At 45.0% G+C, this 25458-nt stretch overlaps 1 protein-coding gene across 21 annotated transcripts in view; it reads right to left on the reverse strand.

Moving 5' to 3' along the window:
- Dst (dystonin) overlaps nt 1-25458 on the reverse strand; it is a 437229-nt gene that overhangs the window by 104687 nt on the left and 307084 nt on the right. For 14 of the 21 annotated variants that reach the window (XM_052745196.1, XM_052745195.1, XM_052745215.1 and 11 more), the window contains 11 exons: nt 20012-25426; nt 19732-19881; nt 19053-19268; nt 18729-18878; nt 17676-17909; nt 15931-16083; nt 13930-14163; nt 13220-13486; nt 10122-10667; nt 8582-8758; nt 1148-1271 (listed from right to left, as the gene is read on the reverse strand). In XM_052745196.1, the coding sequence (XP_052601156.1) occupies nt 1148-1271; nt 8582-8758; nt 10122-10667; nt 13220-13486; nt 13930-14163; nt 15931-16083; nt 17676-17909; nt 18729-18878; nt 19053-19268; nt 19732-19881; nt 20012-25426 (7666 nt within the window). The remainder of the gene's footprint in view (nt 1-1147; nt 1272-8581; nt 8759-10121; nt 10668-13219; nt 13487-13929; nt 14164-15930; nt 16084-17675; nt 17910-18728; nt 18879-19052; nt 19269-19731; nt 19882-20011; nt 25427-25458) is intronic. The other 7 variants (XM_052745208.1, XM_052745207.1, XM_052745206.1 and 4 more) reach the window with 1 other exon arrangement.

Genomic DNA, 25458 nt, shown 5'->3' on the forward strand with positions numbered 1-25458 from the left:
AAATCAACAAACAGCCCAATATATATATATTTTTAAAAGCTATTGTTTTTCTTAGAAATAAAAAAAAAGATCGTATGGAAATATCATAAATTGTTTCACACATTCCTAGAAAATGGTGCCACGATCTGAAGCATAGAAGGAATACATGAAATAACAGGCATTTAATATTAGGGAAAGCCCGGCATGGCAGCTCATGCCTGGAGTTTGGCCTTCAGGAGGATAACACGGGAGGACTGTCTTGAGGTCAAGACCAGCCTGGGCTACACAGTGATTCTCAAGCCTACCTGGGCTATAGAGCCAAGATCTTGTCTTAAAAAGACAAACAAACAAACAAACAAAAAACAAATATTAAAAAAAAACATGGAAAACATCAAAAATGCCTCTTCCAATGACAGAACCACAGTGAAGACAGTCTTTCTGCTTCACACTTCCAGACTCAGGTTCCTATGGTGATGGTCTCTAACATGGGCTTATATGATGGTCTATCAGAACAGAAGAACAAAATCTTAGAACAGCACTTCTCAACTTGTGGGTTGCAACCCTCTGGGGGGGGGGTCGAATGACCCTTTTACAGGGGCCACCTAAGACCACTGTAAAACAGATATTTACATTATTATTCATAACAGTAGCAAATTGACAGTTTCGAAGTAGCAACGAAAATAATTTTATGGTTGGGTTCACCACATGAGGAACTGCATTAAAGGGTCACAGCGTTAGGAAGGCTGAGAACCACTGCCTTAGGACCTCCATTCATACTTTCTTCCTATGCTTTGAAGTTTTGTAGTTTCGTGTTTTATAATCAGATATGATAATATAATAAAATGCACATGTAATTCATAAATACATGTGCCTTGAAATGACTTATCGATCAAGGTAGATGATCAAGAACACTTGCATGTCTCTAAGAATAGAGAAGAGTTCACTTTGTATCCAGTGGCTTTCTCCCCACAGAAAACTTTACACAGATTTTAATTGAGCTCTGTTTGGGGGAAACATGAATAGTCACCTGGAAGATTTTTTTTTTTCTGTTCACACATGCAGAGATCAAAATCATACAACATACATCCGTGAACACTTTTTCTCCTTATCTATAAAATACCTCCATTTCAAACGTACCCGTGAGACAGGAAACGAGCTAAGACCTTACCCAGTGTCTTCTGGATGTCGTTCTTGGCGGGAAGGAGCGAGTCCTTGGCATCCAAGAGTACTTCTGCCGTTTTTTTCAGCTTCTCCACGGCCACCTGCTGACTTGATATCTGTCCTTGCAAAGCCTGTGGGATTAAGTCGTTGTCAATTAGATTCAGCAGGACTACCAGATTCCCAGTAAGACAAACAGATAAATTAACTAGGATAGAATAAACTATACAACGTGCAAACTTTCATCGTTGAGTTTCTTCTGGACTTCTGAGAAGAAAGTGATTGGAGAGAAAGAGAGCAGCAACCGACCGGTCCAGACGGCGAGCTCTGACACACGAGTGTAGGCTCTTAACAGTCTTCCTTCTCGAGACTTGGACCCATTGCTGTTTTCCCCTAATTTCCACTTGGATGTTTTGTACAACACCCCTGCCTCCAAATCCCAAACCCCAACACAGCAACAAAACTAAAAACCAGAGAAGCCCCGGGACTATTTCTGACTCCAGGTCCTTGGCTTCGTATTGTGTCATCTGTGTAAGTCAATAAGTGACTGAGCATCTAAAAATTCAAAAAGCTTTGCTACATTCTATAGAAAAAAAAATAGATACAAGAAGGGCGACATCCTGAAGGCCAGAGGAGATGCTAGTGGACGGAGAGCTAGAGGAGGAGCAGCAGGGACGTGAGGACCATTGTCAGCGGTGATGATGCTGGGCCCTGAATAAACTGTAGAAATGGAAAAGCAGAATCTTTCTCCACAGAGCGGACAGAAAGCACAGACACAGCAGAGGGGGGGGGGGGGTGGGATATGATAATGAATGAATAAATATGGCTGCAAAGGCCCCAAATGTTAGGCTTGACATTCTGTCTGTTAGCAATGGAGAATTACTGAAGACAGGCTTTGAAGGACGTGCTAAGGGCATGCATATAGCGATATAGGAAAAAAAATAGTGAGAAAGAAATGAAAAGCCTAGTTGGGAGTAACTTAAGTCAGAACAAGGCAGCCAGGACTTTACCAAGGTCTGAGGCCACTTCCTCTACTCAGACTGTCTGGACCACCAAGTACAGTATGGTACAGGGATGAGAAGAGTCAAGAGGACTTGTTCACATTATCAAAGCCATAACACCTAATACAGTATGACCTAGAGGACTTGTTCACATTATCAAAGCCATAACACCTAATACAGTATGACCTAGAGGACTTGTTCACATTATCAAAGCCATAACACCTAATACAGTATGACCTACTACACGGGAATTTTACACTAGAATCAAATAAAGTGAAAAAACTTAATGCCTCAGCTGTATCAGCCACGGTTCTTCAGTGACGAAGGCTATGCTGCTGGACAGAGCCCAGGACAGAAAGGCTAGTCATCACAGAGGGCAGGCACAAAGGGTGCACGGAGATAAAAGGAAACAAACAGGCTGGGTTCTGCTGAGCTCGGGTAACTACCAGAATGTATCAACTCAGGTGCGAGCAGACTTCAGAGTGCAGAAGACGTGGTTTGGGCGTGCATGCTCTTAGAACAGTGCACAGGAAGGAACCGGCAAGCTGGCGATGGACGGGACTATACAAACGGAACTTTGCAGAAAGAACTGCAACCGTAGGAGGAAACGGCAACTGCAGACAGAGCAGCAACCTCAGAGAAGGAAAATGCATGGAAGAGGTTGACACTGCGATGGGGAAGGGAGAGAGAAATAACGTGATCACGGCGGTAAAAACAGCCCAGAAGAATTCTGTACCCAGAGCTGAAAGAGGGGAGACCAGGCAAGAGTTAAGTGTGATAGGTGACTCACACGATAGTGTAAACTAACAAGCCCTGGGGTGGGGGAGGCTCCTACAGATCTCGGGGTGAACGGGTGCAGCTCCACACTGGGAGTGAGGTAAAAAGAGGGGGTTGGAGGCTGCAATTCCTAGCACCCCAGGTATTTCTGCCCATGTAGACTTGTCCCAGCCTCACAGGTTTGACAATGATTTCAAGCTCACAGAGGTACCACAGCTCTCCTTATAACGCTGCTTATAAGTCTATATCTGAGACTCACATGTCTGGGCTGGGGAGAGGACTCAATGGAGAAGGTGCTTGCTGCAAGCAGGACGGCGGAGCTCAGATCCCCAGGACCCACCTTGAGGCTGGGTTGGTATGGTGGTGACCCTTCTGTAATCCTAGCATTTGCAGAGCAAGGACTGGATCCTCAGGGCAAACTGGCTGTGCCGTCTAATTGAATTTGTCAGCCCATAACCGGACCTCAGAAAGGCAGACAGCAATCCAGGGAGACACCTGACATCAACCGCTGGCATCCAGATGCACACAAAAGAACGAACACCTGCACTCACGTATGCTGTGGAATATTTAGCTATGAAAAGATGTTACATGAGTTTGTGCTGTGGAGTATTACTTTAACTGTGTAAGGGCGTGTTACATTTGTTTCGGCTGTGTTTGTTTAAGGATGTGAGGATGTGTTACACTTGCTTATGCTGTGTTTGTTTGATTATGAAAAGATACTGTTGCTATTTCACCTTGCCTGCCTAAGGCACCTGACTGGTCTAATAAAAAGCTGAATGGTCAATAGCTAGACAGGAGAGGGATAGGCAAGGTGGGCAGAGAGAATAAATAGGAGAAAGAGAGGAAGAAGAAGAGAGAAGAGGAGGAGGGGGTGGGGAGGCGGGAGGGGAACACGACACGCTCAGGGCCAGAAGTCAGGCAGCTGCCAGCCAGCCGTGGAGACAACAGGAAAGTAAGAAATACAGAAAGAATGAAAGTAAAAAGCCCTGAGGCAAAACATCGATAAAGAGCAACAGGTTAACTTAAGTTAAAAGAGCTAGCCAGAAATGAGCCTAAGCTAGCCAAGCATTCATAACTAATAAGTCTCCATGTCATGATTTGGGAGCTGGTTGGAGGCCCAAAGAAAAAGCCTGGTACACATGTAAATACACACATACACATATATACACACCACACACACACACAAAACACCACATCCTAAACACAGAAGAATGCACCCCTGACCTTGGGCCACAGTTTTTAAATGCTCTTTGAATGTTTCACCTGAGTGGAAATAGTGACCTTAAAACTCAAAACAGCAAAGTCTGAAACCTCATTCTCCACACTGGTGCTTCCTCTGGGGCTTACATCTGAGTCTCTGAGTCCTAAGCCCGAGGCTCCTCATAGATTCGAGATGCTCCTGATTCTTCTCCACATGTCAAAATAACCAACAACCCTGCCACTTTCCCCACTTAAAGCTTTTACTTTTTTAAATCAAACTCTGCTCTGTATTTCAGAGCACATGATATTCTGAAAAAAGACTCCCACCTGAAAGCCTGGCTTCCAACAGCTTGTCACACACCCACTCACTTGTTTTACCTAGAACACATGCATGACTGCAGACCCTTGCTTCTGCTGAAACCAAGGGCTAAGACTAGAACACGCCATAGAGGGGCCAATGAAATCTCCATCTTTGGTCTCACTGTTCTCCACTTTCTATCATAGAAATGGCCAACAGCACACCTACTCCTTGCTGTCTGCTGAACCCAGTGCCTTCCGATCTCTACATACAACCTTCACATGCTGCCTTCAGGCTAGCTCCTACTTAGCCTGTACATCTACCTGGGAAGTCTCTGTACCATTCTCCTCATCTAGCCGTGTGAAGCACTACCCTTGGGTGTCTATAAATAAATACCCTGTGGATAGTGTTCATCCACCTGTCTCTTTCATCAGTTTCTCTTCTTGCCCACTTGGGGTCCTTCCTACTCAGCCTTCTACTTTTCATGGCTTGCTCAGTGTTTGAGCATACAGTTGGCCTTGATGAAAGTTTCTGCAATGAATAAGCAAGTGAGTAATAAGTGAGGATGTCAGGAGAAACAGCAGAATGGAGCCCTTCCCATGTCAGCTTTACTTGTTATTGTTACTGAAAACAAATGCCTAAAGTTGATGGCAAGTATTTCCTTGACTGTGATCAGCAACTGTGACTCTGCACAGGAAGCACAGGGATAGACTGGAAGGCCCAGCGGCTAGCACGAGGTCCACGACCTGAACGGCATCCTACAGATGCTCCCACACACGGCTGCATCAGAGTGGATCAGTTAGTTACAGAAACCTGAAGGAATCCTCCAGGATGTGAACTCTGCCCACAGACTGAAAAGTCCAGGACAGCTTATGCACATCACAAGAGATGAAATAAAGTTAAGGGTACCCCACACCTATTTTTTTCTTCCTTTAAATCACGAGTTTCCTGAGAACAGAGTTACAAAACCTAACAATAGGCCCTGGCTGTTTACATGTAAAACTTAGAATAAGCCTATAAAATACCTTGTATCACATATGTCTCTGACTGTTAAGGCCTAGGAATGGATTATGAAATAAGCATTCTCCTTAAGGAATTCTATGCTTTGCTCTCTATAATTATACCCAAGAGAGCTATAGTTATAATGACATCATTATCATTGAATGATAGTGATAATCTATCCAACTTTGAGGCAAATACATAAACTGTTCAAAAGTAGCCTTTTGAAAAGTATACTCTTTTGAGTAGACTTCAATTAAACTCAAGTGGGAAGGAAGTGTGGTTCGAGGAATATTCCAAGATTGTGACCCTGGTCTCCTTAGCTGCACCAGGAAAGGGTAGAGTCTCTATGGCGATGGGCTTTTATTCAGTGCATTGAAGTTTCCTGACTTTGCACCATCCTGGAGACCAGCACAAGCCTTCAGAGGTCCACACCATCAGACAGTGCGATTCAGAGCTGGCTCCAAACCCAGGCCTCCAGGCTGGGCACACACACCCTTCTTCTGTGTCTCTTATGAGGCGGAAGTCTTGTGTAACCTGTGACTCCCTGTGGCGTCCTTATGGCCCACTCACACCAGATGGTCAGCAGCACAGCTGGTGAATATTTGAACAATTCGTGCTAACACTCAGCCACTGGACACAAATGTCCTAAATGCACTAATTAGAAATTCATTTATGACAACAAAATACAACTGCAAGGTAAAAAGTTAATGAAGAGAATGCCGAGTTATATGTTTACATTATTAAAATAAAGGAATTTGAGATAGGGTCTTATCCTATAGCTCAAGCTTGCCTGGAACTCACTATACAGCAGGCTGGTCTCAAATTCCCACCAATCTTCCTGCTTCTGCCTCCCCAGTTCTAGGACTACAGGTGGGTGCCACCACTTCCAGCTTAGTAACTGTTAAACAATTTAATAAAAAGGAAAAAATGAAGGCTACCTAAATCGTCACAGAAGTACCTTATTGCGTACAGAGATCATCTCATATCCAGGGACACGCTAATCTGAGATTTACTCTTTCGTTACACTATGGCTGAGCTTGAGTTCATTCCCTGAGCTGTCTCTGCCTTTGCATCACGGGTTTCTTCTGCAGCACTTACCAGGTAAGCTTTGCTGTTCCAAAACCCATCCCTGTATCAGTTTAATTAAAAGCCACAGGGTTCTTTCAAGTTTCCTTCCCCTCTATTTTTGCTCTAGTTCCTAAAAATTTATCTATATAGGATGCAGCACATTTACACAGATCAAACTTGACATGTTTTATTTTCCTGTAATTAAAATATTTCACTTCCTAATTACATGTAAGTCAATCTTAATAATTATTTTAAACTCCTGGCATTTCTTAGCAAAATCATGGCCCTAAATGTCACAGTATCTCCTCTGATATCACCACGTAGTCTGTCTCTGAATGCCTAACCAAGAGGAACTAAACACCTAATAAGACAGGAAGAGAATAAAGAAAACAAAAGGAAATAAATTAATAACAGAGCCGAAAGTGCACACAGGAAGGCAGGCAGTGGAATGAAGCTGGGGATGCTGGCCTAGCCCTGGTGCCCACTAGAGTGGTGGCCAGCAATGCTCCAGCTCCGGGAGACTGTGCCTACCCTGCTCTGCACTTCCAGACTTCTTCCCTCTCACTGTCCTTGGCTGCTGACCCTGAGAGAGCCTTTGTGGTAAACTAATGACACCTGTACTGTCTTGGCAGGGATGGAGATGTTCTAGAGACGTCTGTGGCTCTCCTTTCAGTTCTGAGACCATTCACACAATGGGCCCCCAAGCATGGGAATTTCCCCAGGAATCTCATGCTGGGAGAAGGAAGAGGCTAGGGTCAAGAGGCAAGCCCAAGAGTGAGCTTGTTTCCTAGAACGAGATCTCACACAGTTCCCATAGCTTGTCAGACCACCTGAGACTGAAGCTAAGACAAGGATGGGCCAGCGATGGGGAGACCACACCCTGACCGGGCGGCTTAGCTGCGAGTATCTCTTGCCTTCCATTAAACTTGAAACCTCAGGTCAAGACCCCGAAGACGGGCCTCTGTTTCCCTTCGCAACGAAGCCACACTGAACACATCTCTGCTTTCACCGTCACTTGGTTCTATGACTGGCCTACTGAAGGTGGTAGCCAAGCCTAGCTTTTTAAGGCTGCCAGGGCTCAGGCTCTGACCCTAGCAACACCAGTGAGTAGCCGCACCTGCTAAAAGAAGCCATTTCTAGATCAATCAAACTTTTAAACTCACATTTTTATTTTATCATACCTAGTAAGAATGAAGAATTTTAAAAACTATCTATCCTTGCCTTCAAAAAGTGTTTAAATATGCTTTGTATTAAAAAAGCTAGAACAGAGACTAACTTGACAGCTGTCAGACCGAGAGCTGGTAATCCCACACTTAGGATGATGTCAAACCTGCATTTCTGAGAAGGCAGGAAGATGTTCTGTAATGAGGCATTAATAATACCTGAAGTTTGCATCTCTCTCCACCGTGAAGGAACATAATAGGATCTCCAACACTGACTCTGAGACACTGAACACTACAGTAACATTCTTCTACACTGTCCATTCTTGAACAAACACTCATTGTGCATCTGGGCCAGGTAATCCTCTAGGTCAGTGCTTCTTGACCTCCCTAATACTGTGACCTTTTAATACAGCGCCTCATGTTGCAGTGACCCCCAATTATTTCATTACTACTTCAAGACTATAACTTTGCTACTGCTATGAATCATAATGTAAAAATCTGATCTGCAGATGGTCTTAGGAGACTCTGTGAAAAGGCTGTTCGACCTCCAAAGGGGTCGCGACCCACAGGTTGAGAACTACTGGTCTAGCCACTGGGAACACAGCCCTGAACAACACAGACACAAACACCCGCCTTCACAGAGCTGAATTCTAACGGAAAGGGGAGAACAATTAAGAAACATAACAGTAAATAAGAGGCCCAGGCCTTGTTGGGGGCAGGAGGTGGGTGCAGTCAATGCAGGCAGTAACAGCAACGTCAGACCAGTTCAGGAAGAGTGGACAAACGGTGTGGGTCTGGTTGGAACCCCCCTGGTGGACAGAATGCTTTCCACATGTTTTGTGGGCCCCAAGTAAAACTACCACACAGGTGCAGAGAACGGAAGGCCTTCGACGGGACTACTGGGGGGCTGTTTCTCCCCCCCCCCCTTTCCTTACCTTGGTCTCTTCTAACTGCCTCTGCAGGTTTTTGGGGTCCACAGCAATGGGCTCCAGCAGATGTTTGCTCGCTTTGGCCTCGCAGGCCTGCAGCCCAGAAAGAAGCCCACATGAAGCGTCTTCGTAGTGTTGGTATTTATCCACCAGATCTTTCAGGTTATTCCCGAGAACGTTGCACTAAAAAAGCCAAAGAAGAGACGGGGAAGGAGACTGAAACCCGTTGGTTTATTACACGTCACGTAATCGCAAGATGTAGGAGCCGTGAGACTCAGGGAAAGAACAGACTTCAACCAAAGCTGAGTTTTTTCCTTCGTGTGGAGAAGTCAAAAGGGAACCACAGAAATAAGGAGATGTTTCTAGACTTTTTTTTTTTTTTTTTGGTTTTTCGAGACAGGGTTTCTCTGTGTAGCTTTGCGCCTTTTCCTGGAACTCACTTGGTAGCCCAGGCTGGCCTCGAACTCACAGAGATCTGCCTGGCTCTGCCTCCCGAGTGCTGGGATTAAAGGCGTGCGCCACCACTGCCCGGCTGTTTCTAGACTTTTAATTATTAAAAAGCAGCATACTGGTGGCTGCTCTTAAACGAGAATGAATCACCGGACGAGGCATATTTACCAGGGCCCATCTCCTGGGCTTTCAGACAATATAGAGAGAGAAATTTAATGAAAATAGTTTTACGGTGCCTTATAAATCATTTCTACATGTTGCACAAGATTAACACAATGAAATCAAATAACTTACATTAAAAGGAAACAAAATCCAAGCCTCAAAGGTGCCTTTCAAATCATTTATACAGGTGGGTTAAATCTGAGAAGCCTATGTAGCAAGCAGGGAAATAGGTTCTTGTGTCCCCTCCTCCCTATTTTGAGACAGGCTGACCCAAATTCACTCTCCTTCCTTAGCTTCTGGAGCATGCGCCACCACTCCTGGCTTACAGTCTTCGTTTTTAATAAGACTCTTTATTTTCCAGAGTAATAAACGAAACAACACAGAACATTCATCATTAATAAACATTAGTTATTAATAATGAGCACATACCGATCAGATACATCTGTATGACAAACAGTTCTGTAATATACGGGAAGGGAATTATCTAGCCTACAAGAAAACTTCAGTTGGCAAGACTAGAGGTTGAGCCCCTTTCTGCTTAGTTCATATACTCCCTCTGGTGGTCACATTTGGTACTGCGTAATCGCAGGACCAAAAACTTCTGGTAAACCTCACTTCTGGTAAACCTCTCTCAAAATTAAGTAACTTGAAGTTGCTCATCTTTAAGAGACATTTTCCAGAAGTAAAGGAGATGAATAAAACTACTATTTTCCCCCATGTCTGTGTATATATATATATACATATATATATGTATATATATGTGTGTGTGTGTGTGTGTGTGTGTGTGTATATATATATATATATATATATATATATATATATATATATATATATTACATATTACTTCTAAACCCAAAGCAAAAGCGAAGAGGGCAGATTGAAAATACATCACACACTGACCTCTACTCAAAAAACAAAAGGAAAATAAAATTACCTTAGAGTAGAGAGACCGGAAGCGCTGTGTAGCCTGGTCGAGTTTGGTCTGAACCTCTCTGTGGGTTGCGGAAGTGTCCACGCTGTCCCTGTCGTCCCTGTGGCCGTCTCTCTTGCCGCAAGACTTGGCGGCTTCTAACACCCTGTTTCCGGAAATGGTGATGTACCTCAAGTCACCTTTGTGTGAGATGACGTCTTCGGAGAAACTCTTCTGCCTGGCCAGCTTGTCCGTTAGCCCACTGAGGTCGTCGGCACCCGCCTCCAGGTTCTCCAGCTCTTGTTCCGACTGCTGGAGCCAATGCTCGAACTCGCTACAGTCAGCGTCAAACTTCTCCAGCTCCTCCTGCAGGGAATGCGTCAGCTTCACCTTCTTCTCGGACTGGGCCAGCGCAGTCTCATAATGCGCTTTCAGCTCCTGCATGTTCGCCTGCAGCTTCTCCCTTTCTTCGGGTGACAGGTAGTGGCCCTGTTTCTCAAGCAGTACCTGCGCAGACTGCGTGGCTAGGATGACCGCCTGGTGCTGAGCCATGATCTTTTCGTGCTGGGCCTGTGTGGAGACAAGTGAATGGCAACTTTAGAGCTGCTGGGAACACTGTGGCCTTAGGGTGACCTTAGGCTTCCAGAACCCAACTCGCTTCTCAATGCGCTTTTCAAGCCACCATATATGTAATCCTCTTTCCGGTCAATTTAAAGACGTTAGCGAAGCAGAGCAAGAGCTAAAGGAGCAGACGTGAGGGAGGCAGGCATTGGAGACATCTGGATCTTACAGTGAACACGGAGGCGGTGACCTCAGGGGGTCACAGATTTGCTTTAAGGACCATCTCAGCTCACATACAGAGAATCCCTCCAGAACCTGGCACATGCTAGGAGTTCAAGGCCACTCCGGGGCAGCAAGGCAGACAGAGTTCCCGGGAAGCGCTGCTGCCAAGAGGTCAAAGGTACACAGAGCCACCTGCGGCCTCAATTTCCAGGGAGCAGGTTGGTCTTAAAGCATCTTAAGTTCCTTCCTCTCCATCTATAAGAAGTTTCTTCAAATATGCTATCCAAATATGGCAAATAAAGGCTAATAAACCTTTTGAGCAATTTTCTAAGTTTCATGGTGAACATGGGCCTGATCTGGTTTACACCTCAGGGCTCTTTCGGCTACACCTGGTCTCTGCTTGCTCCCACTTCTATCCCCACCCACCTGGGGAGGTATGTTGGTACATTTTTTTTTCTCCTTGTGTTTTTGCCCGGTGGCAGTTCCTTCAACAGATACCCACACAGCTTTCTCCATCCCTTTTAAATATTTCTGCATAAATCTCATCAACATGGTTTTGTTGATTACAACATGGTTAACTACTTGATTTACATACTAAAAACAGAACCACATCACACTAAATTACTCTTGACCAGCTCACTAAGATCTCTCTCTCTCTCAGCACTTACTACCTTCCACCAAACTACCTAACTTAGTTACTGTGTGCTATGCTATCCTCTCCCTTTAGTAGGCGAGCACGCAGGTGGAATCCCAAGCACCCAGAACAGTGCTGACACCCGGGGCAGAATGAGAAAGAATAACGGCAGTAAAGTGATGAGGTCCTGGAATCATCGAGAGGCCACGCCCTGCTCACAAGCTGTTCTCAACCAGTCAGCGGAGTGCAGGCCTGTCCACACTTGCATTCTGACTATCCGCAGTAGTGCCCAACATCTTATGTCCCGCTGATAAATATTTTTGTTCAAACCATTTTCTTCCACAAACCGGGTCCTTGGCATTTGAATCATCTTCCTGTGTTTCTCTCCCGCAGGGCTTCGCATCTGACAGGATGCACATACAGAATACCTTACGTCATCAGATCAGTATCCCTCCTTGTCTATAAGGAATCTCAGGCCGATGGGAGGAGAGGGGCTTGGCTGACCTGGGCCCAGCACCGCTGCAGAGGGCGGACATGGCTAACTTGGACCTTCTGGCTACATCCCCACTCAGACAACACATCAGCTCTTAAGGATTCTCAGTCTCAGAAGTAAAAAATATCAGAAGGAAAATGCCACACAATGGTCTAAAGCAATGGCTGGTTTTCATGGCTTTTTTGTCATAACTCATAAACTTCCTTCAGGAGTTCATTTTTTTTCCATTAAAAAAAAAAAAAAAAAACCAGGAAGAGTGAGGTCCTATTCCCAAGCTTTTTGAGAGTGTCATCAGTGAGTACTCCACTCTTTGGGCGTAAGTTACATCTTCTAGAAAGTCTCACCGAGAGTACCCCATTGGACTCTACGAGAGTTAGCTGACCTGCAAAAGCCTCTCAAACACGGTCACCCAGCACGGGATTCCAGGCACCGAGACAAAACCATCCACTCTGGGACACGTTAAAAGAAATAATGGCTACTCCCAAACTGCCTTGGTCCTGCAGTGGCAGGAATGAAGGCTGCCACTGCCGCCATGCACCGGGCTTTCATTCTCCACAACGGCCCGCACTGCCTCAGAGGCTCAGCTTAGAATGGATGTTCAAGGCTGCACGGCAAGCCAGTCTGCGAGCATGCAGTACAGAGATTCGCCCTTTGACCGAAACCGTGGCTGAGGTTAAAGCCAATCTCGAGCTCTCCCACATATACAACAGGGGCCAGCTGCTTTAGGTATGTAAGTTGCCACTGTCTTATAAAATGGACATTTAAAACTTCAAAGAGTAGCCAAGAAGACTAAATGAAGTGCCTCAGGAAGAGGCAGGAGTGCTGGCCAGTCACTGCTCTGGAGAGGTCCACTGCCAGATTCATTTTTTTAAGTTTATGCATATATGTCTGATACGGTTGACCTTGCAGGACAGCTGGAGATACAGGCGGTTGTTAGTTGCCTGATGTGGGTGCCGGGAACTGAACTTGAACTCCCGGCAAGAGTAGCAAGCTTTCTTAGCCACCGAGCCAACTCTCCAGCCCTCTCTCATTTCTTAAACAGGCTTCACCTATGCACAGAAGCTGTGATTTACTCCTAAGAACTTCCACAGTGATTTATATTTGACACACAATGAGCCTGCGGTAGGGAAAGTCTTTCCTCTCTGTGGTTGTATAAAGCTGACTACTGATCTACACACAGAACCTGACAGTATCACTGTCCAAACCGCACACCTTGACTCTCTGGTACTGCTGGTTCAGATTCTCCTCCGTGGTCCCGCCGAGCTCCTCAGTGTCTGTCTCCAGCAGGTTACCATTGACTTTGTCCTCCTCACCAGCTGCTGACTTGCCGTCACCGTCAAGAGAATGGGTTCCGTTCTGCTCCATCATCCGCGTGTGCTTCATGCCTGCCCCCTCTGAGTCCTTCTCCACGTTCGACAACCAGTCCATAAGGTTTTCTATTTTGGTTTTGCTCTCTTCCAGCTGCCTCACAGCTGCAACCTGGGTACGGAAGGTTCGTAAATATTATAGACACAGCCTAGGCTTAACACATTTGAAAAATACTTAGGTAATCCTGAATTATAAAAACTAACACATAGTAGAAACATATGGGAACTAAACCCTAAAGCAACAAGCAGTTAGTTACTCTGGGTCTACACTGCCTTCAAACATATTATTTTGAATTTTTAACTATAACTGACAGCACTTCTCATATCCAAAGTCTCTCCGTCTGCTTCTACTTAAGGGAAGATTAAGCAAAGTCAATTCTGCCAATCTTTGTTTGTATTTGGCAACGACGTGCCCACAGTCTCAGCATTTTCGTTCTCAGAGCTAATCACGGCTCACTACCACCTGATACGCTTAACAAAAGGGAGCGGCTACCACGTTGTGTTAGCCATCTCTGGCAAAGCCACCGTGGACCATGCATGCACTTGGACAGGCACCTTTTCAGCCTCCTCCTTGATGGCGGACGTCACCGCTTTATCCAGCTCCTTTTTCGACTGTTCCGCCTTTAGATTCAGCTGCTCGCACTTCACCTTGGCCTCGCTCAGCTTCTGCTCGATCAAAGCTTTATCTTCTCGGGACAGCTCGTCGCCGCTCTCTTTTAAGAAGATTTCCGTGTTTCTCACTATGTCTGCCAGTGCCTGCGTACTTCCTCGCATCTCTCTCTGCAATTCCTTAAAACACACACGAGGAGAAAGGATGCTATTAGACCATTTCAATTCTTGCAGAACTGTAATTCTAAGAGAGTTACTGTAGGTGGAGACTAGCAAACACAGCTGAAAAAGCATACAGAGTATGGGAGTGTGAGGTTGGTTTGACTACACTTTAATTTCCATATAATTTGGAATCTCAATATTAAGAATGTATGCCGTGCGGTGGTGGCGCACGCCTTTAATCCCAGTACTCGGGAGGCAGAGGCAGGCGGATTTCTGTGAGTTCAAGGTCAGCCTGGTCTCCAAAGCGAGTTCCAGGAAAGGCGCAAAGCTACACAGAGAAACCCTGTCTCGAAAAAAACAAAAAAACAAAAACAACAACAACAAAAAAAAAGAATCTATGCTTAAGAGAAGAATATTTGTGAAACATTGAAAATATTGAGGCACTGAGCACACGGGCCGTACAAATTTGTATGAGCTTTATATAAGCACATTTACAACATAAAATTGGGATGATATTTCATCTATTTCTAAACACCAGTACATGCTTTTTGAGATTGGGTCTCACTATGCGGCCCAGGCAAGCCAAGAACGTGATGATGCTCTTCCTCAGCCTCCCAAGTGTCATGCTTACAGTCATACACTATCCTCACACCCAACTGAACACTGATTTTAATACATACCTATTCACTCAGGAAAGAAAAGAAAATAGTTCCATCAGTAAACTGAGACACTTTCTTTTTCTAACACCAGGTTATATATAATGTAGTGGGTTGTGGTTTGTTTTTTTAATTTTTTTTAAGGCAGGTTTTCTCTGTGTAACCCTGGCTGACCTGGAACTCACTCTGTAGACCAGGCTGGCCTCAAACTCAGAGATCCACCTGCCTCTGCCTCCTGAGTGCTGGGATTAGAGGTGTGCACCACCACCACTTGGCATGAAGTAATGTTTGCATCTTAGCTCCGGCCATTAGGGCACTTGAGGGAGCTCTCCCCTCAGGAGTTAGAGCTTTCCTTTGTCTGGGAAGTGGAAATTTCCCTCCGTGATCTTTCCTCTTAAAAACAAGGGAATCCTGTTTTTATGCATTTTCATTCTTTATAATATACCAGTGCGTCTTAAAAACACCTCTGTTCATACTCTGCCTTGAGGCTCCTCCAGGTTTTGAGTGTATGACTTGCATGATAGCCTGTGTATAACATTAACTGTGGTAGTGACTTGACTCAGTTACTCGGCTTTATTAAGAATGTGGCAAGAGAAGTACACTCAGTTCTTACTGAAGGAAACTGAGACACAGAGGCATGACTAACACTGAATTTGAGTCCAAAGCTACACATAATGAGGCTCTTTCTCTCCCGACATCAAAATACAGTTTTTTCTTATCTGGCATTTTTGTTATTTTATCCCTTTCCCTTCTAAGAAAAAAAAGAATGAATTACAGGAAAAGACCAGAGGAAAAGGAAGAGAAAGTACTGAGTACTGAGAGAGAAAGAACTCAGACTAAAGGCTATTTCTCCTGATTTGCAAGCGAGTCAGCCGGACATAAAGGGTTCACATTGTCAAGTATCATTTACTCCCCTGATGAAGTATGTCACCGAAGAAGTCTGGACAATGAGGTGGCCTGATTTAAGTGTGAGTCTAGCTTTCAGTACGAAGTTTAAAGCTCTTTCTCAGGGCCTCTGGGAATGCCTTGCTTCTGATACACCTGATCTGTTTTCAGCAAGCCCAGGGGCCTTCCAGACACTGTAACCAAACCTAATAGGGACACACAGATGCTGCTCCCACAGGTCTACCTCTTGCTTGGTCTGGTACTTCTTTAACTCCACTGTGCCATCTCCAATCACAAAGGCTTCTTGCTGACTGATTAGGCGGTTTTCGGTTTGGGTGAGGAGATCACACAGTCCTTGGAGTTTCTCTTTGTACTCGTGCTGACGCTCTGCCACAACCTAAGATGGAGAAAACCCAAAACACCTTCAAGGGGTGACCTTCAACTTGCTTCTGACCAAGCCTCTTATCAGAAATCACTTTCCAAACACCCTCCAGTAAGCTTTTTAAGTATGCTGTAAACACGATAGCATTGGAGTGCCAACTGAGCAAGGACAGACAGAGTGTACAGTATGAGCATGTCCCATACACACGGAAAGAGCCTGTTTGGGTGAGGCTGCTCAACAGAATACTGGCCATGCATATGTGTAAGAGATGGAACTTCTGATCGACAGGAAGAAACATCCCATGTTCTTAAGCTCTTGAACCCTGCGACACACAGAATTAATTCTGCAAAAGGACACCAAAAGAGAAGTTAGTTGTGATTGGTCAGTAAACATATGGATATGTATATACAGGTTATCATGCTACACACAATGCCTGGATGCTTCAAGAAAAACAGAAACGTCACATGCATTACTTTGACTCTGTCCTTATGCTCTTTGCTCATGACAGCCACTGCACGTACTGAATCCATGAAATCTGAACGATTAGTAAGTCAAAACTGGTACTTTTATTTTCCTCTTCCCCGGACACACTTATCTAGCTCACAGCGACGGTAAACACAGCTCGTGTTTACTGAAAGCTCAGCACGGGTCAGCACAGGGCTGCTTCATATGAGTCATTTTATCAGTGCTCATAATATTACCAGATAAACACTACTATTTCTAATTTACCAACGAGCAAAGTGAGGGTAAGTCACTTCTCTGAGTCACACAAAGCAGATAAAGTAGAGTATTTAGGACTCAAATTGAGGCAATTCAGCTCTAGACGAGTACTCCAAAGCACAAGCTCCAACTCTGTGCCCCCCTCCTTCTTCCAGGGGAAATAGTGCTCTGAACTCCAGAGCTAAACCATCATCAGTTACTCCTGCACATTTCTGAATGCGTTCTAGTTCCCATTTTCGGGGAGAGAGTTCAGACTCTCACCTAACAAAACACTGCTAGAGAACGATGAAAAAGATCAATGGCATGACAGCATCAACATGAAAACCATGCTGTGATCCATTGCAAGAAATCTGATCTGCACCCACTCAGGCCCGCCCAGAACACCTCCCTAGACCACTGCAGAAGTTAGACTCCACACCCACTCAGGCCCGCCCAGAACACCTCCCTAGACCCACTGCAGAAGGTACACTCCACACCCACTCAGGCCCGCCCAGAACACCTCCCTAGACCCACTGCAGAAGGTACACTCCACACCCACTCAGGCCCGCCCAGAACACCTCCCTAGACCCACTGCAGAAGGTACACTCCACACCCACTCAGGCCCGCCCAGAACACCTCCCTAGACCCACTGCAGAAGGTACACTCCCCACTGCAGAAGGTACACTCCACACCCACTCAGGCCTGCCCAGAACACTTCCTTAGACCCACTGCAGAAGGTACACTCCACACCCACTCAGGCCCGCCCAGAACACTTCCTTAGACCCACTGCAGAAGTTAGACTCCACACCCACTCAGGCCTGCCCAGAACCCCTCCCTAGCAGGTCACTATTTCTGGTTTCACACCGAACAAGCCAAACAGTGAGCCCAGCTCCACAAGACAGGCAGACCTTCTGATGACCGAGCTCCTGCTCTAGGTGTAAGTGAGTCTCTAACCGGTCCGCCTCCGTGGTTACCAGATCCTGCACATCAAGAAAACACTTCTGGGTTGTATTTAGGAGTCTCAGGAGTTGTCTGCTTTGGTTGGGAGACAGATCTTGAGCATGGTCGGAGATGAAGGACTGTATGTCAAAGGCCGCCGTTTCAAGCTGCACTTTGGTGTGCGTAAGGTCTCTTAGCACTTCCTGTGAAGAAAGCAGTACAAGTTGCGGTGTCAAAGCACTAGTGATACAGATGTGTGTTACCCCCCAACTTAACACGGAATCTAGGATTTAAATTCAGATCCTCATGCTCGTGCAAAAAGTGTGGCAAGCCATTTACACACTAAGCCACTGCTCCATCCCAATAATAAAGCATTTAAATATGATAGTAGTTAACATATACAGAGAAGTAACCCCAAGAACAGTCTGTCTTTGGTATAGCCTATTTAAAATGTAACTGACAAGCAAACAAACAAACAAACAAAAAATGAAGATCCCACACAGGTTCATTCATCCTAGTGAAAGGCACATTAACATCACAAAGTAACTGCTCACGTTTCCATTAGCCTTTCAACTGTGATCACACATAACAAGACCACAAACAACACAAAATGTGAATTCGACACACTATAATTTTAGTTTTCTGATTCTGAGACAAGGAACCTAACTGTGTTCATGGGATTGTTCAAGTTAAGAGCATGTAAAAAAAAATTTCACACCAAAATTAATTATCCAAGTATGACTTGTGCTCCCATACTTTTGACTAATTTATAGCTATCTTGTGCTTACACCATTCATTTATAAAAAAGACATACACACAAATGTCACTTTGTCAGTGGTAGTGAGAATTTGGTACGGTGTATGGGATAGCTTCCAGAGTTAGGGCAACTATGAAAGATATCTCTTCAGGCCAAAGACAGGCTTGAAGTCCCTAATAGTCTCAGGAAGGTTGTATTTGTCCTGAACACGTCTTACCCTAAATCTACAGGTCTTATACTTTGTCATACGGACTTTGATACTTGCCTTAAGAAACTTCACACTTTCTTTTACAAGTTCAGTATCTTGGGTGTTCACAGTTTGAATATCCTTCACAGATTTGCTTTTCTCTGATACCCAATCTGAATATGACGTAAGTTTATGTAGGAAGTCTTCATGACAAACTGTGAGTTTAGACTAGAAAACAAAATTACATGTTCATTTCTGCTTGTCCCCAAATTTCAAAGTCCTACAATGATTCTGTTTGAAGAGTTGAGAACTGTAAAACTATAATACTTAAAAAAAAAACCCTCAAAATTTTAAATAATTAATCACATTTTATTCAAAATTCACCCTTTCATAAAAGCCTACCATTTCAGAGTCGATTGCAAGCATAAGCCGTTTCTTTCTTTCTGAGGATGCACTGCTGAGGGATGAGAAGGCACTCTGTAAACCTTCGTGGCTTTTGCTCAGCTCTTCTCGATGTCTTCTGGGAAGGGCACTAGGGAAAGACTTTAAGAACTCTTCTGCCAACTTTAGATCTTTTCTCAAAAACACAGCAAGTGGAGCAAATCCCAACTCAAATGTCTGCAAAGAAACATATCCCACATCTATTCACTGCTCGGCAAAAAGCACAAACCCAAGCCCAAAACATAAGGGCAAAGCATCCCACATTTTGCAAATTGTGCATGAAATGGTACCATCCATGAACCACCCGATACGGCAGCTGGGGTCTGAATGTCTCCCAAGGCTGGTGCTCTGGACCTTGGGTTGGTGCTATAGGGGAGGATTAGAAACTTTAAGAAGTGGACTTAATGGGGGAACTTCAGATCTCAGGGCTTGGGGGACTCTCAAAGGGGACAGGGGCACTATGGACCTTCTCTCTTCTGCCTTTCAGTATGAGGTGATGAACTGCCTTGCCACAAAACTAAAAGTAACAGGACCAAGGGGTCATAGGTTAGAGCCTCTAAAACTATGACCCCATATAAACCCTTTGCTTAACTTGATTACTGATGGAAAGCTGATAGGCACGTCAGTAGATAAAACTTACCTCTAACTGCTTAAGCTGATTCTTCAAGGCTTCTAGAATGTTATCCTCAGACGGCTGACTGTCTAACGGGGGTTTCATGTCTCGAAGCAAAGCCAAATACTCATGCATTTTCTCAGTATGCTGTAAACACTGTTGCAACTCACTGGAACACTAAAAACAAATTTGGATACAGTAATTAATAGCCTTTATGAAAAAATATTAAAGGAAACAAAATGTATGGATTATTCCCACGTATTTGCTGCTGGAATTGTCATGGGAAAAAATGAATATGTCAACTCACTTTTTCCATTGAGCAGTCACCAGAGGCCATTTCTTTTGATCCAGAAACACGTTCTGAATGACCTGGAGGCTCACTGCACAGCTCTTCAAGCTTCTCATCTCCTGCCAATGCTGCTGTGTGCACAGTAGAGTGCTCTGCCCCTGTTTCTCCTACAGTTTGTGGGTTCAGAGAATGGCGATTTCCTTCTTTGCTTTCAAGACCACCACAGATGTATGACTTTTCTTCCACCACCTCAGAAGCAGCATGTGGTTTCTGATTCGAGCCTTCAGCCTGTTCTCTTTCAGCGGAATAGCCATCCAAAAGCAGCTTGTACAAAGCATTTTTAAGTTGTGGTGGAAATAATTCAGATGCAATGCCTCTTTTCTCTGGATCCCACTCCATGTGAGTTAACACTTTCATCAACTCAGATGTGCCTGAGGTTTCTTGGGTCTGTTGTTTTTGCTTCAGTATATCAAGAAGGTCCAACTGAAGACTCGCAATGCAGAGAGGATTCCCTCCACTCTCTGCCTTCGGTTCTGATGAGTTATTCGTGGGGGAAATGCCAGGACTGGGTACACTAGATACTTCATCCGGCAGCTGAGGCAAGACAACTGTTTTAATGAAGCTCTGAATTGAAATTTTGGTGCCTGCGCAAGCTGAAGGGTCTCCCCCTTCTTGGAGATTTGTATGACCTTCTAACATGCTTTTCAAGATGGCCTCCCCGCCATCCCCAAATGCCAGAGACAGCTCGGAAACATGAACCTCTCTCTCTTGGAGTCTTGGAGATAAGGCTAGTTCTCTGGGTGGCTGTTTCTCAATGCTTTCTTTCTCCCTGTTGATTTCTAACGGTGAACAGCCCCCATCTACAGTGTTACTGGAGGCATTTTTTACTCCATTCAGATGGAGCTTAGACTGCTCAGAATTGGTATTTTCTCCACAGTCCTCCATACTTTTAAGAGGTGGGGGTGACAGTGTGGTGTCACTATTTTCTGGAGTGAACTGAAGGATTCCTGTTTTTCCTTCTGAGATACTTTCTTTGATACAAGTAACACTTGGCTGGATTTTTGCTCCTGGAGGCCAGTCTTCTTGGGGAATGAGTGACATTTCCTCTGCATTATTTACTGTCCACAAATCATCCTTCGTGGGAGGAGAATCTATTGAGACAGAGCTTGGGGTGTTTTTGTTTGGTTCTGGTATATCCACTTTTATATGTTTGTCAGAGTTTTCTAAGGAAGTAAGCGGGTCACTCTCTGTCTCCAGTCCTTCTGTGAAGGAATCTTCTTCCACATGGCTCTTTACCTCAGGGGATGTGACATCTGAAGTAAAGTAGGCATGAGTCACTTTAGAAGCTGAGGTGTCAAATATTTCTGCGAGAGTCTCAGATGGAACAGGACTTTCACTGACATTTTTGAGTTCATCTCCAAGAGGCACAGTCGCTGCTTCCAGGCCCCCTCTGTGACAGAGTTCCTCGGCGTTCGTCAGTGGACGGGGAGACTGATTCTTAACCATACTGAGGCTCTCTGGTGCACCTTCATTTGGAAAGGGGCTGAGATACCTTTCTTCTTCTTCTGAGCCTTCTATCGACCCTTCCTCTTTACCCGAGCCCATTTCCCGAATGGATGTCTCATCCACCAGCTGGTCGCTTTTGCCATCTCTACCTTTAACCAGACCTCTTCCACTTTCCTGCTGATCCTTGTCACTTACGGTGGATGACAACTGGCTTTCCCCAGAAGGTCCTCCTATTAACTCGGTTTCAGAACAAATGATTTCCTCCAAAGTTGGACTGATTTGGGGTGATACATTCTCAAGATACTCGTCTTCAGCCTTCAGAATATTTGTAGATTCCGGCCCTTGAACCAACTTGACTTTTGTGCTCATTACATCCCTTTCTAATTCAGAAATCAAACCGGTATCCTTAGATAAAATACTTTCAAAGCCAAAGACTTTTTCCGAGGCGTGGTCTTTAGCATCAGGCAGCGACACATCTTGAGTTGCCATGTGACCAGCCGGGCTGACTTTGTTCTCCTCCTCAGCTTCCGTCGTAAGTTCTGGACGGCTGCTTCTTTCAGTGCCTTGACTTTGCTTACCGGTTGATTCTGGCTGCAACGCCCTTGCACAGGGCTGCTTTCCTAAAGGACTGTCATGGTGCATTTCATCCAGGAGAAGCATGGGACTGATACTTCGGTTTTCACCCCCATGTTCCTTTCCAGTGGTGGCACACAACCGGGTATCTCCAACTTGGTACATGGGCTTTCCACTCTCATCCTCCACTCCTTGTCCCCCTCCTCCTCCGTCACCACTGTCTGCACTGCTGTAGTCCCCACTGGGAGTGTCATCGTCATCATCATCATCATCCGGGTCACTCCCGTCACATACAGAATGCCTGGAACTTTCTCTACTTAGCATGGAACCTACCCGATCAGCATCAGACTGGCTTTCTTGGCTTGTGCCACACTCCTCTCTTCTCCCTCTCCAACCATCATCAGGTGTTACAGAAGCTCCTGAGCTCTCCTTCCTTCCTGTGATTTCACCATCAGTCAATGAGTCAGAATCACTACGGTCAAGGTCACCCGGGCTTTCTCTTTTGGATGTAGGTTCTATTAATTGTTCATTCACCTTGTCTGAGGCCACTGAATTTAACTGTTTCTGGTCAACTAAATGTAATTCAGCGTTCTCGGTACCTACAAGAAATTCCTGAGAACAGTGCGCTTTGTTCTTCACACTTATGCTATCAACGATTCCTCCTTGGGGAAACAAAGGACTTTTCTTCTCTTCTGAAACATCATACAGAGTATCAACAGGAGGAGGGGTTCCATCGTTTTCCTCCTGCAACATGTCATAGTCCTCAGGCTGCAAACCATCACAATCATCACCTTGAAGAACTAGAGAATCGTGGTCATCATCTTCAAACAAGGGGGTATCATAAAAATAATCGTCACTCTCAGTGTCTGTCCCTGAGTCACTCTGCTGATCAGCCAACAGTGATGTCTCATAGTCACCAGCATCAATGGCTCCTTTATGTGACAATGTGCCACAGACAGAGGTGTCGGTATTGTGTGAACCATCCCCAGGGATCATGGTACAGGAGTATTTGTCCACCTCAGACCCACTTTTCTCATTTTCATCTGTTTGTTGAGTATTTTCACTTTCACCTGAAACATCTGACATGTATTCATCACTGTGATATTGTACTTGAGGATCACTACACCCAGGATCTAAAGATATCTGTCCACAGTGCTCCCCCTGGAAGCTGATGTTAATAGCTGCAATTCCCAGAAACTGGTCTTGGAATTTTCCTCTTGTACTTCTATCAGTTGACACACTTTGGTCACTGAATGACAATGGAGAAGCTTCACAAATATATCCCGTGTTCTGTGGGGTTTGTGTGTTACTCAAACTGCTCTGACTATGCCTCAACTCATCATGACTTAACAGGGCACTCAGCTGGGGGGAGTAGTCAAAGACAGACGGGTCCTTCTGCATACTATCTTCATTCTCTCTCTCATTCCGATGACCAAGTCTACCAGTTTCTGATGTCAAAAAATCTTGAGGGCTTTTAGAATGATTACATTCATCTGGATGTGCCTTTGTTTCAAGCTCACTTTGATCCTTACTGTCTTTCAGTATGTCATCAGAGTCATGTCTGAGCATGCTCCCCCCTGCATATTCAGGCTGTGTTGAATGTGATGTAGGTTTGGGGACACACACGCTAGATGGACTGCTGGCTTTATGAACAATTGCTGTTGTATTGGTTAGGTTTTCTGCCCAATACAATTCACTACTGTTGTCATTGTTTCCCGATCTACAGAACTCTTTATTTATGGCACACACTCTGTTTTCAAGAGCCTCTTTATGTGTCGGTTGTCTGTAAGGACATTTAGCAGAACCAGCTGCTGACGTCGAACACTCATCCTTTTCTTTCCTTGAGGCACAATGAGGAAAGGCACCAGGGATGCTTAGGACAGAGAGACTTTCTCTTACGGCTGTGTCGGCTCCAAGTTCTGCACCGCAGCTTTCCAGCAGCATGTTCACAGCCTCGTCCAAGTCTCCATCATAGAGCAAAAGCCTCTGGCCCGTGTTTGCATCCATGTAGCTGTTCACCATTAAGTAAGAGAGGAATAACTTTTTAGTTTGTTCTGAGCTCTGGGTTGCCACTGACTCTTCACCATCAGAGCCATCCTCCTCTTGCCTGTAGTCATGAACTGTAGATGGTTGGAATTTACAAAAAGAGAGCCATCTTTTGGCATTTTTACAAGCTTCTAAATCTCCCAAATCTGGCATTTTGTCTGGCAGGGTTATATTTTTTAAAATGGATGCTGTGTTATTATCTATAATTCCCAGCTGCTTAGCAACATCCAAATCAATGACCTGAGAACTTTCTGGGATATAGAGAGCAGCGATTTTCTGTCTCCCATTCAGAATTTTGTAGGCTAATTCATTTGTAATCAACTCTTGCTGTAAGGAAGAAGATGTGGGAAATATTTCACCGGAGTGGGGCCAAATGAGTCCAACATAGCCCCGCTGAGCCTCCAGAACCAGAAGCGCACTGCTGGAAGTTATCAAGTCACACTGCACTGCTTCGTCTACCGTTAAGCGCTTAGCAGGGTTAGAGTGCAGGATCCCACCGGTCTGAAGCTGATAGGTGAGGATACTGCTTGCAGTGTCCCTGTCAATCATTCCTTCTGCCATGGCTTCTTCCACAGTCATTCTTTGACCAGAGTTGCAATCGATCAGACCACCAGACAGAAGCTGTGCACCTAACAACCTAAACATGGTTTCACGGTCTATGAGCCCTTCATGAGCGGCTCTTAGGACGCTGATGCTTCTTCCGCATTTCAGTGTTATTCTGCCCGCTTCCTGTGGTCTCACGGGTAAAAGCCAAATCCCGGTATTTTCCTGCAAAATGCTTCTTTGGACCATGTCAGTTAAAGATACCTTCTCGGAAGTGCATGGGTCAATAAGATCTTTGCAAGTGTTTTGCCTTTCAAGGACTTTAGAAAACAATGCTGAGGAAATCAAATTCTGCTGGAAAGCCTTTTGTAGCGTCAGGTGTTCGCCTGTGGCTGGAGCCACCAGAGCACCTGCAGAAAGCAGTATCTCAAGAACGCGGATGGCCATGGATTCTGATATCATGCCTTGAGCCAGACAATCCAGCACAGGAATCGTAGTTGGTGACGTAGTGGAAATGATCTGCTTTACTTCATTTAGCTCTTTCAGTTGGCACAGAATTTGTTCATCAATGAGGCCATGGCTTTCAGCATCTTGGAGGTCAAAACACTTTCTTGATTCTGGTGAAATCAAACCAGAAATCACTAGCTGTGCCTCAAGCAACCTGATTCCTGTCTCATAGTCAAGAAGGCCTCTTAAAACCGCCTGGAAGACGGAAAAGACCTCTCCAGTTGACTGAACGATGGTGCCCGCGATCACTTTATCCAGCTGGAAGGAAAATGCAGAAAGCTCAGGTCAGT

Source organism: Peromyscus californicus, unplaced genomic scaffold, assembly GCF_007827085.1.
Source record: "Peromyscus californicus insignis strain IS unplaced genomic scaffold, ASM782708v3 Scaffold_19__1_contigs__length_69161282, whole genome shotgun sequence".
NCBI classification, from domain to species: Eukaryota; Metazoa; Chordata; class Mammalia; order Rodentia; family Cricetidae; genus Peromyscus; species Peromyscus californicus.